The 26896-nt window shown below is 36.3% G+C and overlaps 1 protein-coding gene across 1 annotated transcript in view; it reads left to right on the forward strand.

Annotated features, from left to right (window-relative positions):
• The first annotated feature begins 1593 nt into the window (after positions 1-1593).
• LOC129262058 (dnaJ homolog subfamily C member 10-like) overlaps positions 1594-26896 on the forward strand; it is a 30912-nt gene continuing 5609 nt past the window's right edge. Inside the window, exons 1-18 of the mRNA XM_064101938.1 lie at positions 1594-1686; positions 3514-3751; positions 5442-5610; positions 6182-6232; positions 6648-6730; positions 7348-7473; positions 8609-8699; positions 11807-11884; positions 12205-12284; positions 13393-13518; positions 14278-14367; positions 19446-19568; positions 20031-20145; positions 20677-20813; positions 21792-22007; positions 22869-23024; positions 24643-24776; positions 26000-26201. Of these exons, the coding sequence (XP_063958008.1) occupies positions 3557-3751; positions 5442-5610; positions 6182-6232; positions 6648-6730; positions 7348-7473; positions 8609-8699; positions 11807-11884; positions 12205-12284; positions 13393-13518; positions 14278-14367; positions 19446-19568; positions 20031-20145; positions 20677-20813; positions 21792-22007; positions 22869-23024; positions 24643-24776; positions 26000-26201 (2172 nt within the window). The 5' untranslated portion in view covers positions 1594-1686; positions 3514-3556. The remainder of the gene's footprint in view (positions 1687-3513; positions 3752-5441; positions 5611-6181; positions 6233-6647; positions 6731-7347; positions 7474-8608; positions 8700-11806; positions 11885-12204; positions 12285-13392; positions 13519-14277; positions 14368-19445; positions 19569-20030; positions 20146-20676; positions 20814-21791; positions 22008-22868; positions 23025-24642; positions 24777-25999; positions 26202-26896) is intronic.

Below are 26896 nucleotides of genomic sequence, written 5' to 3' on the forward strand. Positions count from 1 at the left end.
TTGCTCTTTGTTCACCCATGTATTCTCAACAAGGGACTCGGTAAAATTCTTTTAGAAAAGAACAACGGATTCGTCACCCCGTTTCGTCACCTTCGATCCTCATGAGCCAGTACCTGAGATCTAGCTGTATCTTTCAAATTGCCCAATTATATCTTTCAGGTAATGACCTTCAGGTTTCGACCACGGAAACAAAAGGACGTGGTTTCGACCACAATTAGTGATCTGAAATATAATGGCCTCCTATATGTGTCAGAGAGGGCAGACATGAAAAATATGTTCGCTACAAAATTTGAATCATTCGTAGGATGTTCATGGCTATGTGGTCTTGTCTTTCTTACCAGAATATAACAGTGAAATGTGGCTCTAAGTAGTAGGAAATCATAAAACATCAACAGCTTCAACATGAAAAATTTGCCGAAGACGCTTTTTTTTGTCACACCACAATAAAAACATATACTGCATCAATACTCTACACACTGCGCATTGATAAAAATATATATATACACTTTGAAAAAGCCCCGACTTGAAAAATACAACATGGGGATACTTTTTTTCTGAGGCTTTGTTTTCGTCTTCCAGATGAAAGTCTTATTTTTTTACAGAATCGTGGGCTTTTAAAGGGATGGTCCGCGCTGAATTATTTACATCGTCATGAATATTCATTAGGTGGGCTGATGATGTCACATCTCCACTTTCCGTTTTCTTATGTTATTCCATGAAATCATATTAAATGTTTCATTATTTTATACATGTGTAAATGATGTGTCTCCATTATGATGAAATAAGTTGCGCCAATAAATAACTGATGCACGTAATCAGTTGTCAATCCGATTGTTTTAGTGACAAGTGGGAATAGGCGAAAAATAAAAACAAAGTCGGGCCGTGCTAAATATTTTTTACTTTTGAGGGGCGATTTCGGGTCAATAACATTGTAAGTTTTAATAACAACCTTTCTACTCGCATAAATATTCAAAGTCTAAATAGGCAAACATTTGTTTTTAGGTTGTTTATTCCAACTGGATCTGACTGACTTTAATGATACAAAGAGAACAAACTTTCTTGTCAGACATCTCAAGAAAATATCTTTATTTAGATTTGATATACATCATATTGTCCCTAGGCATGAATGAATGATTGAAAGTACATTTCCAACGATAAAAGCATTAATAATTTTTTAAGAACTTCAACAAAACAATGGAGATAGCAAATCAAAAAGCACAGCTTGTGATAAATGCACCGTGACATTGTCACGTGGGAGTGACTTAATTTTTTTTTACCTATACTGCTGCTTGACACCAAATACGGAATACGTATAACTGATAAATACAGTTATTAAAAGATTTAATCAAATTATCTCTACATTAATATTGATAACAAAATGTAACTTATCTTAACTTATATAACTTATAACTTTTTTGGGAAAAAGAGATTAAAGAAAACCAATTCCGATGACAGGCAGTGCTGCTGGAGACATAGGTATGAGCTATTTGACACAACCACCCCTCCCCTCCCCCCGGCGACGATACCCCCCCCCCCCCCAAAAAAAAAAAATAATAATAATAACAAACATGAACTTACGTCTTCTCAAATCTAAAATTCCTCAACTTTTTCCCCCTTCAAGAACACCATACGATGTTACGTACACGTTTACTTGCTCTTTCGGACTCGAAGACCGAGTGGCTTTTGGTGAGAAAAACACTAATTTCTTCGTTGCTATTTATTCAATAATTGAAGTATTACGAATTTTGATGTTCATTATATGAAGAATGAATTTTGAATTTATGAAAATACTAAATTAGATATTGACATCAGTGTAGCCTCCGATATTTATTGGGTTAGTTATTCAGTGATTGCCGGGCGGTACTGGAGGCGGAGGCAGAGTTTGGCTCACCGCTACCGCGGCGCTCCCCGCTGGGCTCCTCGTCGACCTCCTGGGGAGTGTTTCATGAAAGGACTTGTCGGACGTTTTTTCCGACAAATCCTGTTTTATCCGACAGTTACCATAGTAACAGTGCCTCTCAGCCAATCAGAATCAAGGAAAGATATCAGATCTGACATCTTGTCGGACAAAATTGTTGATGAAACGCTCCCCAGATGAAGTTCGCGTTCGTCACGTCAGCTTGCGATCGCGGGAGTTTGCTGTTGCAAAGCTGAAATATTTTTGTAGCCAGTCTGTTATCAGTTACAGAACTATATTAATGCAAAAAATTTATTTTGTGTTCTTCACAACTCGTTCTTTGTTTTTCATCGTTAAAAGAAATCTTTACGCTTCACAATCATTATCACATAAAGACAATGATTATGCGATCGCGATACGTCATGTAAATTAAAAAAATAAATAAAGTCTTGGGCTAGCATTTTTTATTTTATTTTACATGACGTCTAAGTCAGGCCTAAATATTTTTGTGACAAAACAGAAAACTTTATTGAAGTTAGACAGCAGCTGAACCCTCATTTGGTTTGGAAGAGCTTTAAAACATTGAAATTATTTTAAACTTTATTTTTGATTTGATGTATGTATTGTAGGAGGTGTCTACGTCGTAGTCCAGTTATATCATAACCTTGTTCATTGAATGAGTGGAACAACCAAGAAATCAGAGACTTAAGCTTGCGGTCTGACTGTATTGTCATTTAGCTAGCTAGCCGATATCAACTTCACATCCCATATCTTAGGAGAAGTCCACCCCAACAAGAAGTTTTAAATAAATTAAAAAAAAATAAAACCAGCATTTTGCTGAAAATTTCACCATAATCGGATTGGATGTGAAATATTATGACACTTTAGTTTGAGAGTTCAATAAAAACTTTCACAAAACAATAAGGCTGCCAAACATTGGATACTTATAAGGCATAATTGGACCAAAGCAAATATTCAATTGTTGTATCAGACATGTGTGAAGATCATATTGTTTTGCGGCACTTGTGCAAATGTGGAATAAAAATTTCATATTAAGCGGAATTGGTCAAATATAAAATGGGAATTATTTGCTTCATAAACAGAACCCTGTTGTATGTATGTGCACCATGATTCAAATCAAGTTTTTGTTAGGGTGGAATTTCCCTTTTAATATTGACCCCAAAATCAAACAATCAAGAAATCATCACCACTTTCTTATAAACTGATGTATGTTTTGATTCATCCAAGAAGAAATACAAATTACGAATAGAAATAAATCTGATCATCTGGACTTGTCTTACTGGTTTGAAATGGTGAACAGTTTCACGTCCGATCCCAGACACTTCTTCAGCTCGTCTGATCTGGCGGAGAATCACCGTTGCCGCTTGATGGCAACGCACTATTTATGTTATTGTCACGACACAACCTCTCTCGGATTTACAACCCTGAAATCCGAAAAATTCCTCAACGTCTGAAAGACAATAAAATCGATAAGCATCGCCACCAAGCGGCAACGAAGATTTCCCGCCAGTTCAGACAAGCTGAAGAATCGTCCCGGTCAGACGTGAAACTGTTCTCCGTTTCAAGCACTTTTTTATCTTTATTTTTCATTCTAGAGCTTTGTCATTTGAGAGCAGATCGTTGCTCCTATCCACTATCATGGGGAGCCCGACAAGCTCAAGGATGCCATGGAAAGCCACCATACTGATTGCTATTATATTGGTAACTTTGGTTGGGATGGTTCACTCTGAAGATTTCTACGAGTTACTCGGTATCGAGAGAGATGCTGACGCTAAGGATATCCGACGAGCCTTCAAACGGCTTGCTCTCACCATGCATCCTGATAAGAATCAAGTAATTATTTTTCTTCACTCTATTGTTATTTAGTTTTCACTTCCTGGCCAGTTGTAGAGACAGTGATTTTCCGTTTCAAAAATGGTCTTTTCTGTTTCTAAAAATCTGCAATTCTGTTTCAACTTGATCTAAAAATGGAAATTCTGTTTTGTCACTGAAAATGTACACAGCAAAAACCTGAATTTTTTTTTCTTCTTCTTGAAGCAGTACAGTCCACCGTCTGGTGTATTGTCGTACTGGTGAAATGCAGCGTGCAAGTGTATGTACACTATCCGATAAAAAATTGCTTACAGCGCGCAAGTAAAAACAACCACCGTTATTAACGGAGCTGGGTCTTTTGTACATGTACCTCTTGTTTGAAGATGTGTAGAGAGGTACAATTAACTGTGCTTTGGGGGAGGGAGTTCCAGAGTCTTATCGAATCTGGGAAGAAGCTCCTCTGGTAGACAAGTGTTCTGGCAAAGGGAACAAAGATCTTCAGAGAATGACCTCTATGCATGGATGTGGATGGAGTGAGGAAGGTAGGTGGGATGTCAATGAGTGAGTTGGTAATACAGTAGATCATCACCAACTTGGTCTGTGCCCTATGCTCTTGTAAAGTTGGCCATTTGAGCTGGTTCAGCATGGCTGCTACACTGCTTGTTCTACGGTGATCGTTACAGACGAAGCGTGCATAGCGTCGCTGCACCATTTCAAGCTTTCAAGAATTCCCTTTTGCAAAGGTGAATTCCATGAATTTTTACATGAAAAGTATAAGAACCAAATGGAATTTCCGTTTTATTTACCGGTAAAACGGAAAATCACTGTCCCTGCAGTTGTTTCCACTTGCTGCCCACATAATATCACCCACCATCGCCATTTGTCTCACGTTGGTCTTTTTGGATATCTTGCTATCCCTGACTCAGGATTTCTCTATTTCCAGTTTTGTTCTTCAGTTATTTGTTTAACATTGTTCCTTCCATTCCCCCAATGCCAATTTCATTCATACCAAATTGTATGTATGTCCTGTGTATGATTTTTTTATACTAGAATTAGAAATTAGATTTACAATTGCTCAGGAAAAGGAATGCATACTTGACTATCTTACACAAAGTTTTAAATCACATTTTAATTGTGAACTAATGATGGAAACTTAGCAGTAAAATCTTAAATATCACTATTGTATTAAGTAAATGTTTATTTAGATCTCTACAAATAAAAGAATAATGATAATAATGGTGATGTAGAAAGCGCACACACCGTCCGAATACACTTATGACGCTAGCCCAGCAACAGTTCCTTTAGATGCAAAAAAACTACAAATACACATGTAAACAAATTTAAAAAATACATCAGGGGGCCGTCTTACAAAGAATCGCGATCGATCGGATAAATCGCAACTATGGAAAGCCAGCAAAGTCAACATATAAAATGCATGTTTCTTCGAAAAAAATTCTAGATATGAATGTATGTTTATAAATGCATTGATTTTTGACAATTTGTTGTGTTCTCCTTTGTTTTCAAAGGACATTTTGCAAATTTCCTGTAGAAAAAAATATCTATTTCCTTAGAGTTAAGATTGATTGGATCAATCGTAACTCTTTGTAAGACGCGGGCGGCCCAGTAGTAACTTAGTCGTTTCAACTATGCGGTGAAAAAAGGATACTTTATTTATTTTGAGAGTAGATAAAAATCTGTCTTTTTCTTATAGCATGATCCCAAGGCCCATGACAAATTTGTTCGCATAAATCGAGCGTATGAGGTATTGAAAGATGATGAACTGAGGAAGAAGTACGATCGATTCGGTGAGGAAGGCCTGAAAGAACAGAAAAACCAATGGAATAGATACGAGAGCTGGCAGTTCTACAAGACAGAATTTGGTAAGTGAGCTGATTTCATTTAAGGAATATTACCATTGTGTTATGTCATGCCTCAATTGTTACCCTGTATGCATTGTGATTTTTGGTAAAGTTGTCTTCTCTCTCACTAACTTTACTTTCTGCTTCTGTTGAAGTGACTCCCATAGGAACTTCCGCACCACAGCTTTCCGCTGCATCAAAACCCAGCTGGTATAACCAATTACTTAGAAACATTTTACATAGATTTAATCACTCATAGTGGCTAACCTTATGGACCACAAAAATTACCCTGGGGGCATTTTTGTTAAAGTGGCGATAACGGCTGAGTTGGAATTCGAACTCGCAACCACACAATCATGAGTCCATTGCTCAAACCACTAGACCACACAACCTGTAAATTCTTATGATGTATATTGGAAAAGCATCAATTGTTACTTTGGTAGTAAAGAGAGCATGGTTGATTCACATGTGCTATTTCTTTTAAACCAAATAATGCATAAGTGATATTAACTTTCTCAAGCCATATTTGGATTTCAACACTTAAACATTCAATATCATGTTTTCTAATTTTTCTTATATATTTTTTCTACAGGTTTATATGATGAGGATCCTGAAATTGTGACACTCAGCAAGTCTGATTTTGGTAAGTTACAAGTAATGTTTCAACTTAATTCTGTATAACTGTGGGAGCTAGAGAGTTTCATTAGTAGTAATAATATGCCCTTGCATAATCTTTATAGGCTGTCTGGCAGGGAATAATTTTACTCACGAAATTTGATTAACATTTTCGGTCATAAGAGATAAACTCTCAACTAGTTCTAGACAGTGCTGTGTAAAAATATGCTCCACAAAATATTTTGGGTAGCAGTCTTTAAAAAAAATGTAGAGCAAATTGTGATGCGATATCAGTAATATGATTCCCAAACAGGTGTTCTTTTCTTTTGCGTCATGTTTGCAAACTTTATTATAGTTTTTTGGAAGACCCTAAATTCAGGTGCAAATTGATTATATTTATATATGTTTTTTATTTGAGAGATGATTTTATTTTTCTCCTTCAGAGCAATCTGTGTTTGGAGAGGATATCTGGATTGTGAATTTCTACTCGCCAAGATGTCATCATTGTCATGATCTAGCTCCAACTGTAAGTTCAAGACTCATTAGCGAGATTTCTGATATCCATTTTAACTTAGACCATGGTCTTACTATCTATGGGAAGCCAGATATGTCAAAATTCTGTTTACATTGTTTGTTCTTTTATGTTTAATTTACTCTTTCTTCATGCTTTTATGGGAAAGAAAACTATGTCAGTTGTAATTTTCATACCGTTTTGAATGATTTGAGTGTCAAAATTTATGAGTTGATAAATTGAGCCTCTACAGTGAAGGGATTTATGTGACAATTGGCTCTCCATAGTTAAACCACAACTTTAAACCAGATTTAATATTAAACCCGAGTTCAGAATACGGGCCAATGACTGTAAGTTACAAGCCATCATTAGAGACAATGAAAGTTTAGTTTAACTCAATTTGATCCTATCTAATTTGGTTGCTCATTTTTCTTTTTAACAAAATGTTTTGTTCAGATTGCGAATATGTCTAAATGGCTAGTGAATAAAAGAAGATAAATCAAGATAGTTTCATTTGTTTACTTGAATTTGAGTAGATCTTTTTGGTTTCAGGCTTTTTATAACGTATTAATTTATTTTGAGGAAAAATCATGTGTGGTAATGGTTTGATTTCTTTTTTTTGATAAATCTAGTGGAGAGAGTTTGCGAAGGAGGTAGAAGGGGTAATCCGTGTCGGAGCAGTGAATTGTTGGGATGACCGCCCTCTGTGTACAGCTCAAGGTGTTAAGAGATTCCCTACACTCTTTGTCTATCCAAAGGTAAGGTGTTAAGAGATTCCCTACAGTCTTTATCTATCCAAAGGTAAGGTGTTAAGAGACTCATTACACTCTTTGTCTATCCAAGGTAAGGTGTTAAGAGATACCCTTCACTCTTTGTCTATCCAAAGGTAAGGTGTTAAGAGATACGCTACACGCTTTGTGTATCCAAAGGTAAGGTGTTAGGAGATACCCTTCACTCTTTGTCTATCCAAAGGTAAGGTGTTAAGAGATACGCTACATGCTTTGTCTATTTATTAAAATTAGCACATTGCTCAATTGCCACCTAAAATAAAACTCATAAAACTTGTTACGATAACAAATTTGCAGTAATAGTTGAAAACTAGTGAAATCCTTCAATTTGATTGGCGGATTTTAAACTTGTCATAGAAATTGTGCATTTGTGACTCTAACAAGTCTTTATGAAACGGAACCCTGGTCTACACCAACTTTATCTTCTTTAAATTTGGTCTTATCTCGCACGGTCTATTTATAGTTCATCTACATGTAATACTAGTTGATTTACTAAAAACTTTTGGTCTTATTTCCAATTAGCCCATTTACCAATTAATTTAATTTCCCATTGGCTATACCTGTATTGTCTAATATACACTTGGTCTGTTAACTAGTCTAGATGATCAGATGACTTGTTTATAAACCAACTTTTAATTTTTACAAACTGGCATGATATGATTATTATGCATATATGAATTATATATGATGTAATATTCTGGAATCTCCCAAATAATGAATTAACTCTATAATTTTCCTGTGAATCGTTTTTTCATTTTTTTTCTTCATTTATTTTATTCATATTCTGATTTGTTCTTACTTACTTTGTAAATTTGTTTGAATTTGTTTGAAATGAAGAAGAATAAATTCAATCAATCAATCAATCGTACTACCTGCCCACAAAAATGCATACATGGGACTACACATACATGTTCGGCCGAAACAATGCAGCTGTTGGTCAGTCCAGTGAAGTGACCAGCTGAGCTCATCATTTGATATTTCTTTTATGTCCATATTTTATTTCTACTGTAACTATGTATGTATGTATAATTTTGATTGTACTGATATTTGTATGTTGTTTTTACTTAATTTGTGGAAAATAAAAAAAATTGTCTTATCTGTTTAGCATGAGGAGTACACAGGGACAAGGACATTGGAACCACTGGTCAAGTTTGCCCTCAATCTGATTGATGTGACCATTCATCCACTGTGGACAGGTGAGTGACCATTGACCAGTCCCAATCTATTAAATGGACAGTGCCATAAAGCTTGCTAACTGTCCCTATATTGTCCAGAGGATTGTGTAGAAAAGTTAGCTATGTCCCTATTTTTTGCTCATCCAGCTCGAAATTTCTACACAGAATTTTGAAACTCATTAAATATGATAATTTATGCATATTTTTGAAAACTCTTTAAACTGCTTAGAACTTATTTATTTTTTGACTGATTTTGATTTTTTTTTGTTCCATCTGAGAGCTACATGAGGTTCAAGGTCCTACACAGAATTTTGACTAGAAAATTATTTATGCTAATTTATACGAAATTTATTTATAAATCACAAAAATGCTTCTTCAGTGTCAACTGGGCTGAAATTAAAAATTGTGTTAAATTTCATTTCAAGATGCCGAATGAGCTCCACATCATTGATGTGCTAGTTATTTTTAAAAATTCATTTGTCCCTTTCTATGGACCTGCAATGTTGGCAGGTATGCAAAAGTATGTATGTCCGCCCCCCTCTATGAGCTACCTTCCTGAAATCATTTATCTAAGTTTATGAGGGCTATACTGTTCTCAAATAATCCCGGCTTGGGTAGTTCTTGAAGTGAAGTAAGAATGGAAAATAGTGGGGGTGGACATACAGAAAGATTGTGTATTTCAGTGAATTGTGCCCTGATGTGAAAATTATTTTCAACTCTCACTTTGCTTACAAGATATTCATATTTTTATTTTACCTACCTAAATAAGCATGTACCTTTTACTGTTCTCATAAATGCTCTTTATTACATGGTCAATTGGAAACCTATCTGATTCTGTTCATCAAAACTCTTTGCTTGTTATAATTTATTACTGTAAATATTTTCAGAGTCCAATCTGATCTTCCAACGCAGTCCGAAGTTGGCTTTTGTTCGTACTTCATTTTCTGGGATGTGGGAATTCAAACACCTTTGACATTTGAAACTAGAGAATAGTAAATAGACATAACAAACAGCCTGTCAGCAGGCAGTGAATAAACTCTTTGTATTTACTTTCTATCTATGTTATTGTGAAATTATGGGAACTGAAACTGCCTGAATATTTAAAAACATAAAAGGATATTGTTTGTAAAGTTGAGTATTCTGAAAAGGACATTGTATTTCATTAAAAAGGTACTCTTGGATGAATGAAAATGATATGGTTTGAACAGATTAAGAAATATGAGACAAACAAATCACTGATGTACATCTGATGAAAAACAGACAAAAATAACACAATTATGACATTTTAAAGCTTTGCATTATTTTGGTGAAACGGTTCTGTGCATGTTTTTGTGAATATTCAGTGAGTAAATTGATGTCGTATCCCCACTATTCCTTTGCTGTAGATCATTATTTCACATTATTATTTAGATATAGGGTTTTAGAGGCGCAGATATTTTTTGATGTCTTGCGAGGTTGTTTCAAAGAGACAATATATTAAAACTGATTTTCAACGTGCATACCTATGAAAACCATCTAATATTGAAAATATTGGACGAAATGAATATTTTGCCCCGCCCACAAGATAATCATTGGTTAATACATGATTGTGCGCATGAAGCTATTGTTACGTCACAATGAAATCGCAATGCGTATTAGTTGCCAGAAGGTGTGGTAAAGGAGCATCAATTTATTGAATTCAAATGCGCTTGCACTATACGCTAGCGCATCTTTACTTTATTACAGAGATTTCTTTTTTTTAAATGACAATACTCAGGCGCCATGCTTATGATTTACAGGATTGCCATTAATGAGGGTTATTAAAAACTTTTTTTTTTTGCTTCATTATTTTATGTTTAGCTTTGTGGGGGTATCTAAATGATAATAATAATATTGGATGACCAATTTTCGTGGGATGAGTAGAACAATATTGGATTCATCTCCGACTCATCCAATATTGTTCTTCAGCTCGTACAAAATTTCTTCGCATCCCACTCAAGGCCATCCAATATTCCCTAAATATGTTTTTTCCTAAATGTCACAAATATTTTTTATAGCTCATTGATCATTTTTGTCTCACCTGCATAGCAGAGTGAGACTATAGGCGCCGCTTTTCCGACGGCGGCGGCGGCGGCGTCAACACCAAATCTTAACCTGAGGTTAAGTTTTTGAAATGACAGCATAACTTAGAAAGTATATGGACCTAGTTCATGAAACTTGGCCATAAGGTTAATCAAGTATTACTGAACATCCTGCCTGAGTTTCATGTCACATGACCAAGGTCAAAGGTCATTTAGGGTCAATGAACTTAGACCATGTTGGGGAATCAACATCAAAATCTTAACCTAAGGTTAAGTTTTTGAAATGTCATCATAACTTAGAAAATATATGGACCTAGTTCATGAAACTTATACATAAGGTTAATCAAGTATCACTGAACATCCTGCATGAGTTTCACATCACATGACCAAGGTCAAAGGTCATTTAGGGTCAATGAACTTTGGCCGAATTGGGGGTATCTGTTGAATTACCATCATAACTTTGAAAGTTTATGGATCTGATTCATGAAACTTGGACATAATAGTAATCAAGTATTACTGAACATCCTGTGCAAGTTTCAGGTCACATGATCAAGGTCAAAGGTCATTTAGGGTCAATGAACTTTGGCCAAATTGGGGTATTTGTTGAATTTCAGCCATAAATTTGAAAGTGTGTTGGTCTAGTTCATAAAACTTGGACATAATAGTAATCAAGTATCACTGAACATCCTGTGCGAGTTTCAGGTCACATGATCAAGGTCAAAGGTCATGTAAGGTCAAAGAACTTTGGCCACGTTGGGGGTATTTGTTGAATTGCCATCATATCTCTATAAGTGTATTGGTCTAGTTCATAAAACGTGGAAATAAGAGTAACCAAGTATCACTGAACATCTTGTGCGAGTTATAGTAGTTTTCAAAATCAGCACTGCTGCTATATTGAATCGCGTGATGCAGGTGAGACGGCCAGAGGCATTCCACTTGTTATCTCTCCCATTTTGTTGTTGTTTTGTTAATAAAAAGTTCCCTTAGTTTCCCATCTCTAATAGGTATGTGTGTTATTACGACAGCTATTTTATTGTATGTAATTCTTATTGTCTCACCTTGTTTCAGGTAATTTCAAGAAGGTATTGTTTTCCGATGAATCTAAGAATCAGCCTTGGTTGATCTCGTACTGTGGTTCCCCGACAGGTAAGAATTCTTCCTTCCCTTTTTTTTTCCTGGTGTTACACGTACTTCACACATTTTGGTCGTGTTGCATGAATGTTTGCGGTATTCAAATGCTCACAATTCTTAAAGAATTTGCACAATTTTTCTCAAACTTTTGTTGATCTTATTCTTTGTTATTCTTTCTGTTTTCACATAAGGTAACTTATTCCAATGGTGTCATTCTCCATTAAGGTGCAATTCTCACGAGTCCAATTTTGCTCAAATTTTTCACAATGCAAGCCTGCCATTAGTATTTATACCATAATTGTTAGAAATATTTGTCAAATATTTTTTTTACTCAGGAACTGAAGGAGAAACAAGTGATGTTGCCAGTGTTGGTTGCTTAGATAGAGATGACCAACGCAAATTAGCAGCCATTTTGGTAAGTACATCCTTTTAAAAACCATGACGAAAGTAATCCGACATGGCAGTTTGTGAACATGATAAATGGTGTGTAAATATCAGATCTTGCGGAAGACTAATATTTGTAATTTGCATGTGTTGTTCTAGATATGTAAATGTGAGATTGACATTTTTATAGAATTATTTGAAGTAGATGTATTATATACCATTGTAACATTCAGAGAAGGAAATTACTGCTTTTGTTTGGTGTGTGGAATAAAAACCAATATTAGATTTAGTTCATACTTGCATTGACCATATTCTGATAATTTCTGTAGCGTGTTCATGGAATAAATTCTCTCTCCCTTAATGTTCTTTTGTTTGCATATCTCTGTCTCAGAATTTTTGACTGTTTCTGTTTGTGTCTCTCTCCCTCTCTCTTTGTCTGTATTTCTCTCTGTTTCTTTTTTGTCATCATTTTTGTCCCTGTTTCGTTTTTGCACTTTTCTGTCTGGCTTCCTGTCTCTGTACTGATGTTGTTTAAGTCTGTCTATGTTTCTTTCTTTATCTACCTCTCTGTCTTTCTGTCTCATGTCTGTGTTTGTCTGTCCCTTGTCTCTTTGTCTCTCTGCGTTTCTATTTCTCCAATGGCCCCTATCACAACCCTATGCTTTAAAATTGTTTCCTATTAAACCATTTTGCTGTCTTGTATTTATATTTTCCTTCCTCTTTATGGTTAAAATGAATAAAAAACTGAATTGAATTTCAATTCGTGGAGCGTTGTGGCCCAGTGGATTAGTCTCCGGACTTTGAACAGAGGGTCGTGGGTTCAAATCCCAGCCATGACGTAATTTCCTTCGGCAAGAAATTTATCCACATTGTGCTGCACTCGACCCAGGTGAGGTGAATGGGTACCAGGTAGGAAGAATTTCCTTGAATGCTCGAGCGCCCGATCAAGGTAGCCGTGCTAAAGCCGGGGTAATAATAATAGAATGGCCCGCGGGGAGATCAGTTTTCGGAACTGAAGTGGCTACCCTGGGTAAATATGCCGTTATTATTATAATTATTATTATTATTAATTGTTTATGTCTATAAATTATTTATGTCTATAAAAGAATTGATTCCATTTGATTTTATTTTGTGTATAGAATAAGGTTGTGAATATTGGATCTGTGGACTGCGTAGCCTCTTCACAGCTCTGTACCAAGCTAAAGATTGATGAATCTACGATACGCTTCTACCAGAAGGCAAAGGAAATCACCAAAGGAGGAAAGGTATGTACTAAATGATTACCTCTGAATAATTATTCCGAACTGTGGAATAGTTTGCCAGCACGTCTACACGTCATCAGTGGAATTGTTTAAGAGAATTTTAAAGACATTTTTTTTGTTGTAGTGTTTTAATACTGGAGAGCTGTATAAGAGCATAGAGCTGTTTTAATTAATTGGACTTTCTTAATGTACATGATGAAGTAAGCATAATTATGTACAAAAAATCTGCATATTCCATGGTTTTATACCAAGTGAAACCTTTTTTTGTGAATACAGGCTATAATCTTTTGAGTCATCTGTTCATCCCTCCGTCTCAGTTTATTTCTCTGATAATTTTGGATTGTTTTGATCATAAGGTTAAAGGTCACAGGTGATATACCTGGCTGGGAATATATTCTGTGGAAAATCCTGGAAAAATTTGTGATCATGGAAAGTCAGGGAATTTGGAAAATTTGTGAAAAGTCATGGAATTGCATTCAAATGTACCTCGTGGCTATGGCAGCTTTCCAGTTTGTCGTGTCTTGCAACACTCATATTCTGTGATCGTACTCTGCTATTATAATTGGTGTTCTTGATTTCCATTTTTCCCAGTTTTATGGCATCCCAAATTCTACACAACTCCCGGGATGTCACAGGAAGTCATGGAAAGCAGCAATTTACTCATGGAAATGTCATGGAATTCTGTTTTCAAATTTCTGTGGGAACCCTGATCATTGTTCTTTCTGTTTCTATTTGCTGAAAATGTTTATCTTATTTTAATAGGAATTGGAGCTTGAGCAGCCAAAACAGATTGGGGATGAGATCCTTAAACAGCTGCCAGATCTTTCCACATTCACTAGCTCTCAATTACAGGTATGTGTTTATCACTTCGCAATTCAGGCAACCAGTTATATATAAAAAAATGGAAAGTCAAAAGGGGCCTAAGCTTTCGATCCTAGTAGAATCTTCGTCGGAGGCAAAAGGACAAACATAAAAAAAATGAACGATATTGATAGATCCTGTCGATATTATGCCTCAAATTTTAGGCATTAAATGTTTAATTCAAGACAGCATCATCTGTGTGCATGCATCATTGATTTATTATTGATAGTAATTGTAAGATTGATTGTAAAAAATTCATCATTAAATCAGTTGAGGTAGTATTCCACTAAATAATGTTCTTTGCAGTGGTTTGTCTTTTGATTAGCCACCATTATTTTGTTTATCATTTAATCTTGTTTCCATGCCTATTGAGTTGACGCAAATTCTTCTATGTCTCTCCAATACGTATTTAAAGGGGAAAATGAGTATTTATTTATTGGGAAATTGAATCACACACAATTTGCAAAAGGCTTATTTTTATTTACCTACCTATACTCTAAAAATATTTGAGTCTGTCAGTCTAATTTGATAAAAGAAAGTCAGTCAATCACAAATTAGAACGGACTCAAGATCGCTATGTACTTCAGGTTGTCGAAGTTCTCAACAAGCCAAAGTCCTAGACTCTTGACAGGGTCCCGTAACACAAAGGTTAGCGATTAACCATACACTTGATTTTCATGATTGATTGTATATTGTAGCCAATTAAGTCAATCGTAAAACAATGTATGATAATTGCCAAGCTTTGTGTTATAAGCTCCAGGTCTCATGGTTGTTAAACCCAAGCAAACTTCATGTATCATTCGTATATGTTTAAAAATGAAAGGCTATCATCTGTTCCTTCTAAATTGCCAAGTCAATATTAGGCCCGTTTTGGGTACACGTGTACACGCACGGTCAAGTCAGTGCACGTGTACTAAATTCCATCACCGTGTACACGGTAGCATCTGCATAAAGCTTGCGTGGGACTGTAAAGTCAGTGAACAAGCTCACAGCCTCACATTAATTCTTAGACACTGCACATGTTTTAATCACATTTGAATCAAATGAACAGGTTAAAGCTAAACCTAAATCTAAACCAAAACCAAAGACTCGTAACCTGTAGCCTTATAGTTTTACATACCATACCATTGACGGCTTTAAAAATACATTTTTCAACATGACTACTGATGTACCTTGTAGTTGTATTTCTTTTTTTTTAATGATTTTTATCTTGAACATCATGACAAAATATATGGTAAATATTCTCTTTAATTAATTTCCTAATCTCATATATTTTCCATATATTTTGGAGGGGACTAGGACACAATAAAAAAAGGGAAAATCACTGAAAATAACCAGAGAAAAAAAAATAAAGGGGGAGATAATGAAAGAAAAAAAAGTAAGAAGAAAGACAGAAAGGACAAAGAAATAAATAAAGAAAGAGAGAGAATGGCTGCGGGGAAGAGAAAGATGGAAAGAAAGAAAGAAAGGAAGAAAGAAGGGAAAGGAGGATGGAAAGAAAAAAAAATAGAAAAAAATGAGAGGAAGAGAAAGGAAGGAATGGATAAAAGGAAAAAAAAGAAAGAAAAAAGGTAAACAGAAAGGAAGGAAAAGGGAAAGAACGAAAACGAAAGGAGAGGAAGAAAGGAAGAAAGAAAAGGTATAAGGATAGATGGAAGGGAGGGAAAAAAGAAAAAAAAAGAAGATAGATACAACGAAAGACAGAAAGAAATGAAGGAAAGAGATGAAGGAAGGCAGAAAGAAAAAATAAGGAAGAAAAGAAAGGATGGATGGAGAAAAAAAAAAGATAAAAAGAACAAAAGACAAAAAAAAAGAAAATCAGAAAGAAAGAAGGAAAGAAAGAAAGAAAGAAGGAAGGAAAAAAAAACTGAGGGGAAGAGAAAGGAAGGAAAGAAAGGAACGAATAAAAAAAGAAAAAGAAAGAAAAAAGGTAGAAAGAAAAGAGAAAAAGAAAAGGTAAAGGATCGATGGAAGGAAGGAAAAGAGAAAGAAAGAAAACGAGAGAAAGGAAAGAAGGAATATAGGAAGAAAGAAAAGGTATAAGGATAGATGGAAGGAAAAAAAAGATAGAATGAAAGACAGAAAGAAATGAAGGAAGGAATGAGGGAAAGAGATGAAGGAAGGCAGAAAGAAAAAATAAGGAAGAAAAGAATGGATGGAAAAAAGAAAGATCAAAAGAACGAAAGACAGAAAGAAAGAAAAACAGAAAGAAAGAAAGAAAGAAAAAAGGAAAGAAAGAATGAAAGACAAAAAGAAAGGAAGGGATGAAGGAAAGAAATAAAGAAAGAATGAAAGGGATGAAGACAGTAAGGAAGAAAAGGTAAAGAATGGATGGACGGAAGGAAGACAGTAAGAAAGAATGAAAGGAAGGGGAAAATGAAGGAAGGATTAAAGAAATATATAGGTAAACAAAGGTTGGATGGAAGAAAGAAAAAAAAGCTGCCAGATCTTTCCACATTCACCAGCTCACAATTACAGGTATGTGATTACAAATTCATAAGGCCTACAAAATATAAAAATGAATTATATTAATCGCTACAATCGATATAATGCCTAATTTTTAGGCATTGAATGTTAAATTCAAGACAGCATCATCTGTGTGCATGCTGTATGTGCGTGCATTATTGATTTATTATTGATATTAATTGTAAGATTGATTGTAACAAATTAATCATTAAATCACTTGAGGTATTATTCCACTAAAAATGTTCTTTGCCGTGGTTTGCCTTTTGATTAGCCAACATTATTTTGTTTATCATTTAATCTTGTGTCCATGCCTATTGAGTTGACGCAAGTTCTTCTATGTCTCTCCAATACGTATTTCAAGGGGAAAATGAGTATTTATTTATTGGGAAAGTGAATCACACACAATTTGCTTGAGGTTTAGTTTTATTTACTTACACATATTGTGATAATCTGTTCGTCATGTGAGTCCGTCAGTCTAATTTGATAAAAAGTATTAGAAATCACAAATTAGAACGAACTCAGGATCGCTATGTACTTCAGGTTTCCGAAGTTCTCAACAATCAAAAGTCCTAGACTCTTTACAGGGTCTTATAACACAAAGGTTTGCAATACTCTTGATTTTCATGATTTATTGTACATTGTAGCTAATTCAGTCAATTGTAAAAAAACGTATGATGATTGCCAAGCTTTGTGTTATAGGCCCAGTGGCGTAACAGGCGGGGGGGGGGGGGGCAAGCTGCCCCCCCTGGCGGATTTCACCGGGAAAATAAAAGAAAAGAAAAAAAGAAAAGGGAGGGAGAAAGAAACAAAGGGAAAGGGGAAGGAAAGGGGAAAAGGAAAAGAGAATGAAAAAGAACAAAATATTTTTAATGGAAAAGGAAGGAAAGCGGGAAAAGGAACGAAATAACATTTGAGAAAGAACAAATCATTCCGAAATAGGCCTATGTAATGCAATAGCATGATGGGAAATAAATTAGAAGATGACAAAATGGCAAACAATAGCGGGAAATGAAGGTAGAATGGAATAAGTCAAAAGCTAAATTGGAAAACAAAGAAAAGGGACAAGAAAAAAAAAATTAATAACATGACCGGGCTGCCGAGGATAGAAAGAGCAGGAAGAAAGATGAACTGCATACAACATTGTGCTATAAGCTTGCTAAATTTTATGCAAATAAGCTACCAGGGCTTTGCCCCAGACCCCACGCAGCAGGGGCTCTTCATCTATAACCTTCAAATGGCTCTATAATGCCCCCTGTAGGGACCCTTCCTGCATTAAGCTTTACGTTCAATCACTGGCGTACAGGCGCGGGGGGGGGGGTTCTTGGTTCCACACCCAAGAGGAAATAAAATAAATTATAGGAGACAATGTATAATGAAATGAATGGAAACAATGAAATGTGTTATTTGGTGAATATAATGGATATCTATCACATAATTAAAATTTAATTTCAATAGGCCTTTTTTTTTCCAGCTCGCTGGCGACTTTTTACAAATTTTCCCACATTGCTATGTTTTGCCCCTCAAAATATTTGGTTCAACTTGGTTGAATAAATGTGTTGTGTAAAAGCTATATTCTTTATATACCCGCGATTAGATTTAAAAAAGCAGCAATCTGCGAGGTTTAAATGGCTTTGATATCAAGAAGTTCCGGGGGGCTGCAGACGGACCCCGACCGCATAGCACTGCCGTATATGAGTATGGAAGGGTTGGGCCATGGTCCCCAAAAGTTCTACAACCAAGAAAAAAAAGGGAGGAAAGAAAAGCAAAGGAAAAGTGTAGGATATGATTTTATTTACTGAATATAATGTCAAAAAATATCTCAAAGTTGAATTCTCATGAAAATGTGATTTTTTATTCTCGCTCGGGACTTATATTAAGCACCGTTTTAGCACATGCGCCATACTGCGCCTCTCATTTTTTTACTCTTCATGCTACTGCCGCAAAGAATCTTGTTCACAGTGGCATAAAGACCACAAAAAAGGAATGGAAAGAGAGAAGAGTGAAATGTATTATTCTCTGGATATCATGTCAAAATCTATCACAAAATTGGATTTTTGTATTAAAAATGTCAAAAATTTTGCTCGCTCGCAACTTTTTTTTAAAGATAAATTCTGCCTGATACGCAATGTCTGGCCCTCTCAAAATCGTCGCCTCATTACACAATTACGCCTGGTCATACCATGATATGACCGGGAAATTTTTGGCTCTTGCCCCCCCCTGGCCACCGACCCCTGTTACGCCGCTGTATAGGCCCCAGGTCTCATGGTTGTTAAACCTAAGCAAGCTTCAAGTATCATTCATATATGTTTAAAATGAAAGGCTATCATTTGATCCATCTAGAGGAGCACACTGAATATGCCAAGTCAATATTGCAAGCATGAATATAAATCATATATAGAAGACGTGTTTGACAAGACATGCATTTTAGATGTTGGTGTTGCTGGCTTTCCATAGTTGTGGTTGATTGAATCAAATGCAACTCTTTGTTAGACGGGCCCCCTCTTTGATCATCTATTGTTTCCCAGTCCATCTCCATCTCACTTCTTTCACTTTTGCGGAAGCGAAAAACTTGTTAAGCTGCAAACTCTTTGATCATTGTACAGGAAGCCAGGCATGACCTTGAGGTCAAAGGTGACTCCCCTCCAGTGGTGACATACTTCATGAAGCAATCCGGAGACGATGACCTGGAACTCAAGAAACTTCCTCATCTCCTTACAGATATGAAGGTAATATCATTATATTTTAAATATAAGAGCATGTTTTTTTTTGTTTTTTTTAAACATATAAATATCCAAAGTATAGTCCCCGGCCAAGGCATTTATTAAAGAGGGTGAAGGCTTATGATATGGTTGAAGATTACTTTTAAAGCATATTTATGTTTGAATAGTTTCACCGTTCAATACCTATAACCATTGTGTTAACTCAGTTGGTAGAGCGTCTGTCTCACAACCGGGAGGTCAGGAGTTCAAACCCTGGCTGCGTCGGACCAAAGACGTTAAGAGATGGAAGTTGCTGCTACCCTGTTTGGCGTTCAACAATGCAAGGAATAGAGCTACGTTGATCTGGAGCTGCACAGTGGCTGCCAGGCCCATGATCAATTGGGCAAAATGAATTTTCTAAGTATTTCTATTTTAGATATCTATTGCAAACAATCAAATATGGATTATCATTTTTTTTTTTCATTCTAGGTGAGGAAGTTTAATTGCAGCACAGACCAAGCTCTCTGTGAAGATCTCTACCTTGGCACTCATCTACCAAAGGTGGCGCTCTTCAGGAAAGGAGGAGGTCATGAATTTCATCACGGTAGGCAACCCCGGTGTGACTTCGAACCCTGTTTCAAATACATTCTGCTTGTTATAAGCTATTTATATCATCGCATTTGATTGGTCGAGAGCCAATTTGTCATAGAATTGTAGCATTTGTAAATGCTAAAAAATTTTGATTTAGAAATGGCACCTCTGGTCATTTTTTGTTTCAAACTGACTGTCAAAAACAACAAGGACTGTGTTTTTTTATTTTTTGCATGAGATATTTACTCATTTTCAATAGTGATATTAATTCTTTTCAACTGCGCCTGATGTCACGCTACTGTAGATTTTCACTTATGAGGTGCTCTAGGTTTTATGAGATGTGACGGGGAAATACATGTGTGTTACTAATGACAAATGTGGACTTGTATCATTTCCAATAAATCATTGAAATACTGTACTTAATCTGTATGATCCTATTTGGTCTCATTGGGACCAATCCATATAGTACTGCATTTATATACCAACATTTTTGTTTTAGCTTTATTCATTAAGTCTTTCAACATGATGTATTTGCCTATTACAGGACGTTTGTTTGCCCAAGATATAGCAGCCTTTGCCAGGAGTGGTCTAAACTCTCGTCTAAGGGTTCTTGGTCCTAATGACTTCCCTGATCCTGTCATTAGCAGCGGAGAGCCTTGGTTTGTGGACTTCTTCTCACCGGTAAACCCAAGTTTTTTTCTCTCTTGGAGGAGACATGTGACCTCTTCTCTTAGATTTTAGAATATTGCTTTGTGCCGTATAAACATTTCCAAGTCAGCGTAGAAAGGGCCAGGCAAAGTGCATTCAAAGTAGCAATATAACATACTCTTTTTTTTTTTTAACAACTCCAACAGTCTTGAAGGGTTCACTCTAGAATTCTCGATATGAAAATATGCCCTACTCTCATTAATATGGGATATTGCTTCATGTTACATAATTACTTCCAAGTCAGAATAGAAAGACCCAGGAAAATGCTATGAAAGGTAGCAATTTATTGGTCTTTTTAAAGGATTACTAATGACAGATTCATGTAAAGTCAAATATTCCCCCCCCCCCCCCTTGAGTTTTTCTTTTTGGCTATTACGGGATGCCCTGTCTCAAGTGTGGGGCTTTCGCATATGGATTTGTTTAATGTGAGAAAGCTGCATTGCCTACATAGGAGCCTGGATGGTACCATGGCATTTGCTCTGGCGACAATTGCTCTTCTGTGAATTCTGCACACTAATGATATTACTTATATAACTTCAACCCTGGATTTAACACTATACCCTATCCTAAACCTGACCATACACCTGACATTAATCTCTATTGCAACTCTAACCCTATATTTTAGACAAGATAAAGCCCAGAGCAATTGTTGCGGGTGGGAATGTCCTGTCATCGCCTGGATAGTTGGTAGAGCTCTGGTTATGCGAGCCAGGATCCCGGCTTCAAATCCCAGTTGGGGCAACATAATTCTCTTAAGTCTGTTCTATAATTTCTGTAAAATCCTCACACCTCCTAAATTCATTCATTCATTAAGTAATACATAAAAGAGACTCTTTGTAACAACAAATATGGATATAGCTTGCCCGACGACTAGAATTTCTCATTCTTCGCAGTGAAATTTCATCTTTGGTTAACATTATCGTCAAATCATCTATTCACTCCTCATTTCAGCATTGCCCTCCGTGCAGACAGTTATTACCGGAGATCCGTAAGGCAGCGTCTCGGGTGCCTTACGTCAACTTTGGCACCGTGGACTGCACCACGCATCAGGCGCTGTGCAGCCAGCAGAATATCAGGTCCTATCCTACCACGGTCTTCTTCAACGTCTCAAAGCCCCACATCAACGTGGGATTCTCAAATTCACATGCTATTCAAGAATTTATAGAGGTCAGTGTCACTTATAAAATGATATACTTTAACCTGGTATCCAGTAAAAATGGCAAGTTGATTTTAAGAAACTACAAAAAAAAGAGGGAACAATCAGACTCTTGAGCAGTTAAACAAAATCAAGCAAACAATAAAGTTTTGAAATTTTTAAAAGTTGTAATCACGACACATATTTTAAATTGGCTGCATATGTGATTTCATTAAGATGTAACTTCTCTATCAATCCATTCCACACAAAAGACTAAAATATCTTTTCATAAATATAAATGAAAATATTTTTATTTAAGAGGACATTTGACAATATGCTATCTGTGTTTTAGTTTGATCACTCCTTAGAGGTAATGTGCTTTGGAGGATAAAGAAGAGCTTTTTCCCTATGAATTATAATTTTGTCATCAAATTACCGGTAGGAGATTGGAAAAATCTTTGAGGCTTCATGATACATGTACTCCATGTGTTTTTATTGTGCATGTTTGTTTTTCATGGCTGGTAGATTTATGTGCACATCATCCTCTCCCTGGGGAGTAATATATCATTTCATAATTAATTTTTCTCTTTCAGGATTTTATAAACCCCAAAGTGGTATCTCTTTCTCAAGCCTGTTCAATATCTTTGTGAAGAATAGAGTGAAAGAAGACCTTTGGGTGGTAGACATATCCTCCACATTTTGGGGAGTATATATTGTTCTATAATTTTATTCTATTTCTTTCCAGGATACCATCAACCCGAAAGTGGTACCCCTTTCCCAAAGCTTGTTTGATAGTTTGGTGAAGAATAGAGCAAAAGAAGACCTTTGACCAGTGGACATATCATCCACTCCCTGGGGAGTATTATAGCTGTGATATTTATTTTTTCTTTCAGGATACCATCAACCCGAAAGTGGTACCCCTTTCCCAAAGCTTGTTTGATAGATTGGTGAAGAATAGAGCGAAAGAAGACCTTTGGCTGGTAGACTTCTATGCTCCATGGTGTGGTCCTTGTCAAGCCCTTATGCCAGAATGGAGAAAATTTGCCAAAGTGAGTTCATTTTATTATTAGCTTATGATTTCTTCTCATATATCATAATGGGTGCTCAATTTACCATAAAGGGGAAGGCGGGGTAAGTAATGACACTTTTTGCTTTTTGAATTTTAGAATTGATATGATTATTAATCTTGTAGAAATAAGTACATTGCCTTAAGATTTAAATCTTCTGAAATATTTTTCACCTATATATAACTTTCTAACCCCATAATGAAAGTCATTTTCACCTTTGAAAAAAAGAGATGTCAAATGGCTCAACTTGCCCCATCTGTGGGGTAAGTTGAGCCACAAAAACTATGTACAAAATGTATGGGGGAAGAACCAGCATGTCAATTTTTATACGCCCATCCTAAGACGGGTCGTATTATGGTATCACGCTCGGTGTCCGTCCGTCTGTCCGTCCGTCTGTCCGTCCGTTAACTTTTCCTTGTAGACGCGATAACTTCAGTTTGACTTAACCTAGGCTCTTATAATTGGCCTGGGGGTGATGGTCAACTTGCCCCTATGCTCAACTTACCCCGCCTTCCCCTACAGGTAATTCTGCCTAAGTCCAATCTTGTGAGACCGTAGAAATCTGTTTGACTTCAGAGAAATTAGGCTTAGAAGAGGTATATAAAACATGTTTTTGAATCATCTGGTCTTAAACATTGCTTATGGAAGGACTTACGGCAGGTCTACTTAGGCAGAGTTGCCTGTAAATTTTCATTGTATGATATTACATCAAATATGTACAAATTGTGAAAGTAATGGGACACACCATCGTTTCTGAGGCGATTTGGATGTAGCAATCATTCCGAAGCAATACTGAAGAAAGAACATACATTCATATTACCAAGGAAGGGATAATCTATTGAAATCAAAAGGTGATTATTTGCTTTATATTCCAGATTGGAAATTATTTGATCAGAGACAGAGAAGAAATATGTTATAAAACCATAAATGATATCATATGGAATTCAGGCTGAGTGCAGATTCTCCCCTTGGATCTTTTGCATAAAACTTTTTGTCATTGAAAAAAAAAAAAAAAACATGGGCAAAAGAAATAGACACGTTCGTAGTTACTTCATGGACAATTTTGGTCAAATGACCTTTCATTTCTGTCATTGTGATAAGCAGATTTCAAAGCAAGGTATTACGTAAGCATTGGGGTAACCATGCATTACATAGCACACCAATGTACACTCTATAAGGAATTTGTTGCATTTCTACTTTGAATGCAATTTAGAGCATGTTGTACAATGTACTTGACAAACTGTGAGATACCAGTCGTTCGCGTACCCATTATTTTTTTTAAATGTAAATGAAAAACAATTCAAAAGAATATATGAATAATCAAGACATCAGAGTTGGTGCTTATCTCAATAAATTTGAAACCACCATGCCACTTTAGTACTAATGACCTTCCTCTGATCATGCGAAGAGTGGAAATACGAACCGGCTTATTGCCAGTTTTTCTTTTATGCGACAGGCCCCTTGTTTTAGTTAGATAAGCACATGATTAATTTAGTCATGTGCATTGGTAATGCTTGCTTGTTTACACTCGAGTGCATGCATGAGAGTATGAGAAAGTAAGCACACATTGATATCTAGTTTTGTCGTGACTTTTTTTCAGAAACTGAATGGCACTGCTCATGTAGGTTCGGTAGACTGTATAGAGCATGCGTCCTTATGTCAACAGCTTAGTGTAAACAGTTATCCTACCATAAGAGCTTATCCTATGGGACATACAGGCACTGCTAGATTCAGGTAAGTGGCATAAAAAGTAGGGAGTTTTCGCACTGCTACGCATTACACTTTTAAAATCATAGAAAATGTATTGTCAAATGCCCTATGACAATGACCAACCAATAAGTCTTCGTCGAAAATTGGTGGATCAAAACAGCAGTTTCCTCCTAGACCCTGGACAAACGACATATTTGCAATTTTCGTTAGCTCCGAAAGGTAGGACGGAACTGTTGTTCCGGTTCACCAGTTTTCGACAGAGACCTCCCAGCTTTAGATTGTCATTTGATAGGCATTTTTCAATAGATTTACTTCAAAGATATTATTTCAAATTTATCTGATGAGGATCAAAATGGTTGAGGGACTGTGGTTTTAACACACAAGAAGGGATTGCCAGTCCTACATAAGGTCGCGGGTGACTTATGAAAAGCTTTATGAAACATCACCCAGGGAACTGTAGCATGGAAAGTATATTTGGTGACAACTTTACCTACCATGGCATCAGTGACAGTTACCATGCTAATAAGTAGTGACCACTGATGCTAATTTGAATATATTATTTTGCCAGGGTGGGGGTAGTCTGCAGGCACAGACCCCGATTGAACCTTAGATTAACAGGTGGGTCTTCGCACAAGAATATCGCATGTAAAGCTTGCTCTGCATGGGTTTTTTATACACAGTCACTGTAGGCTGCACATTCAGACCCTTAACTCGAGTGAAGGGTTTGCACTGCAGACTAAGGTGGGGGTACGATGTAGAGTATAAAACCCAACATTTTGTTGCACTGAAATATTGATCATCAAAGGAGTAGAAGCAGTTCAAATATGTACAGTTAAGAGAGAGAGAGAGACCGGTTGGAAACTTTGGTACCTGAAGTGACACAAATATGAATAGATTCCATTATTTCAGTGTTGAATTTGACATAAATTATTGGGGGCGTTACAAGCAAATACACTCGATTCCAAATCAACTCAAACATAAGACCCCAGAACCAAGGGTAAGTCTTATGATTATATGCAAATCTATAGTGATTTGTATTCACTTGCATCTCAAGTTTCTTGTAAGTGTCTGAATTGAATAGATCTATAATTATGATGATCTGGTAATAAATCGCCATTAAACCTTTTATTTTGAAAATATCATTTAGTGGGATTATTCATGTTTGTTTTAAATTGCCAAAATATGTTAACTCTAAGAATTTGTTGGGTTTAAAAAAAAAAAAATTTCTACCCTGTCTTGAACCCTAGTGCATACAACGGCTGGAACCGTGATGTCATGTCTCTCATGGGATGGGTTCATAATTTTCTCCCGTCATCCGTTGAGGTAATCACCCAAAATAACTTCAGAGATAGAGTACTACGGAGCACCGAACCTTGGGTTATAGACTTCTACGCGCCATGGTGCGGGCCTTGTATGTCATATATGCCTTCGTTGGAAGAAGTAGCAAAGGTATGGAATAACATTCATTACTTACATCTGGGTGCCATTTCATAAAGACTTCCATCCATATTTTTATTGTTCGAAATAGACATGAAATTAAGTACTCCAAAAATTTGCTTTCCCCAATTCATCATGCGCCTGGCAGCCGCTGTGCAGTGCCAAATCGACAAGGCTCTTCTATCCCTTTAATTGATGAAGGCCACTCTATCCTTGAATTGTTGAACGCCAAACAGGGTAGCAGCAACTCCCATCTTTTAACGTCTTTCGGTCTGACGCGACCGGGGTTTGTACTCCTGACCTCCCGGTTGTGAAACGAACGCTCTACCAACTGAGCCAACACACCGGTTATGAAGTATAATATCAATAGCAAGTTAACTATCAACCAATCAGATTGAATGATTTCAGTAGCTTTTAACTGTTATTGCTACTTTGTTATCATAACAAGTTTTATGAAACCGGCCCCGGGCTCTGGATCACAAAGTAAAGCAAGTGATCATTGAATGAATATGCAATCATTGCAATACCACCCTGCTAGGCATGTCTGTAACCTGTGAAACTAGGAACTATGCTTTATCAAACTTTGGTTAATATTTTGTATTACTAGCGGGGCGTTGCAGGAAATTTGCAATCAATTGCAAGCCAATTTTAGGTTCTCAAATCAATTCTAAGTTTTTTTAATTACTCACAAATTCGCAATTGATGCT

The sequence above is a fragment of the Lytechinus pictus genome, chromosome 1 (genome assembly GCF_037042905.1).
Source record: "Lytechinus pictus isolate F3 Inbred chromosome 1, Lp3.0, whole genome shotgun sequence".
Lineage (NCBI taxonomy): Eukaryota > Metazoa > Echinodermata > Echinoidea > Temnopleuroida > Toxopneustidae > Lytechinus > Lytechinus pictus.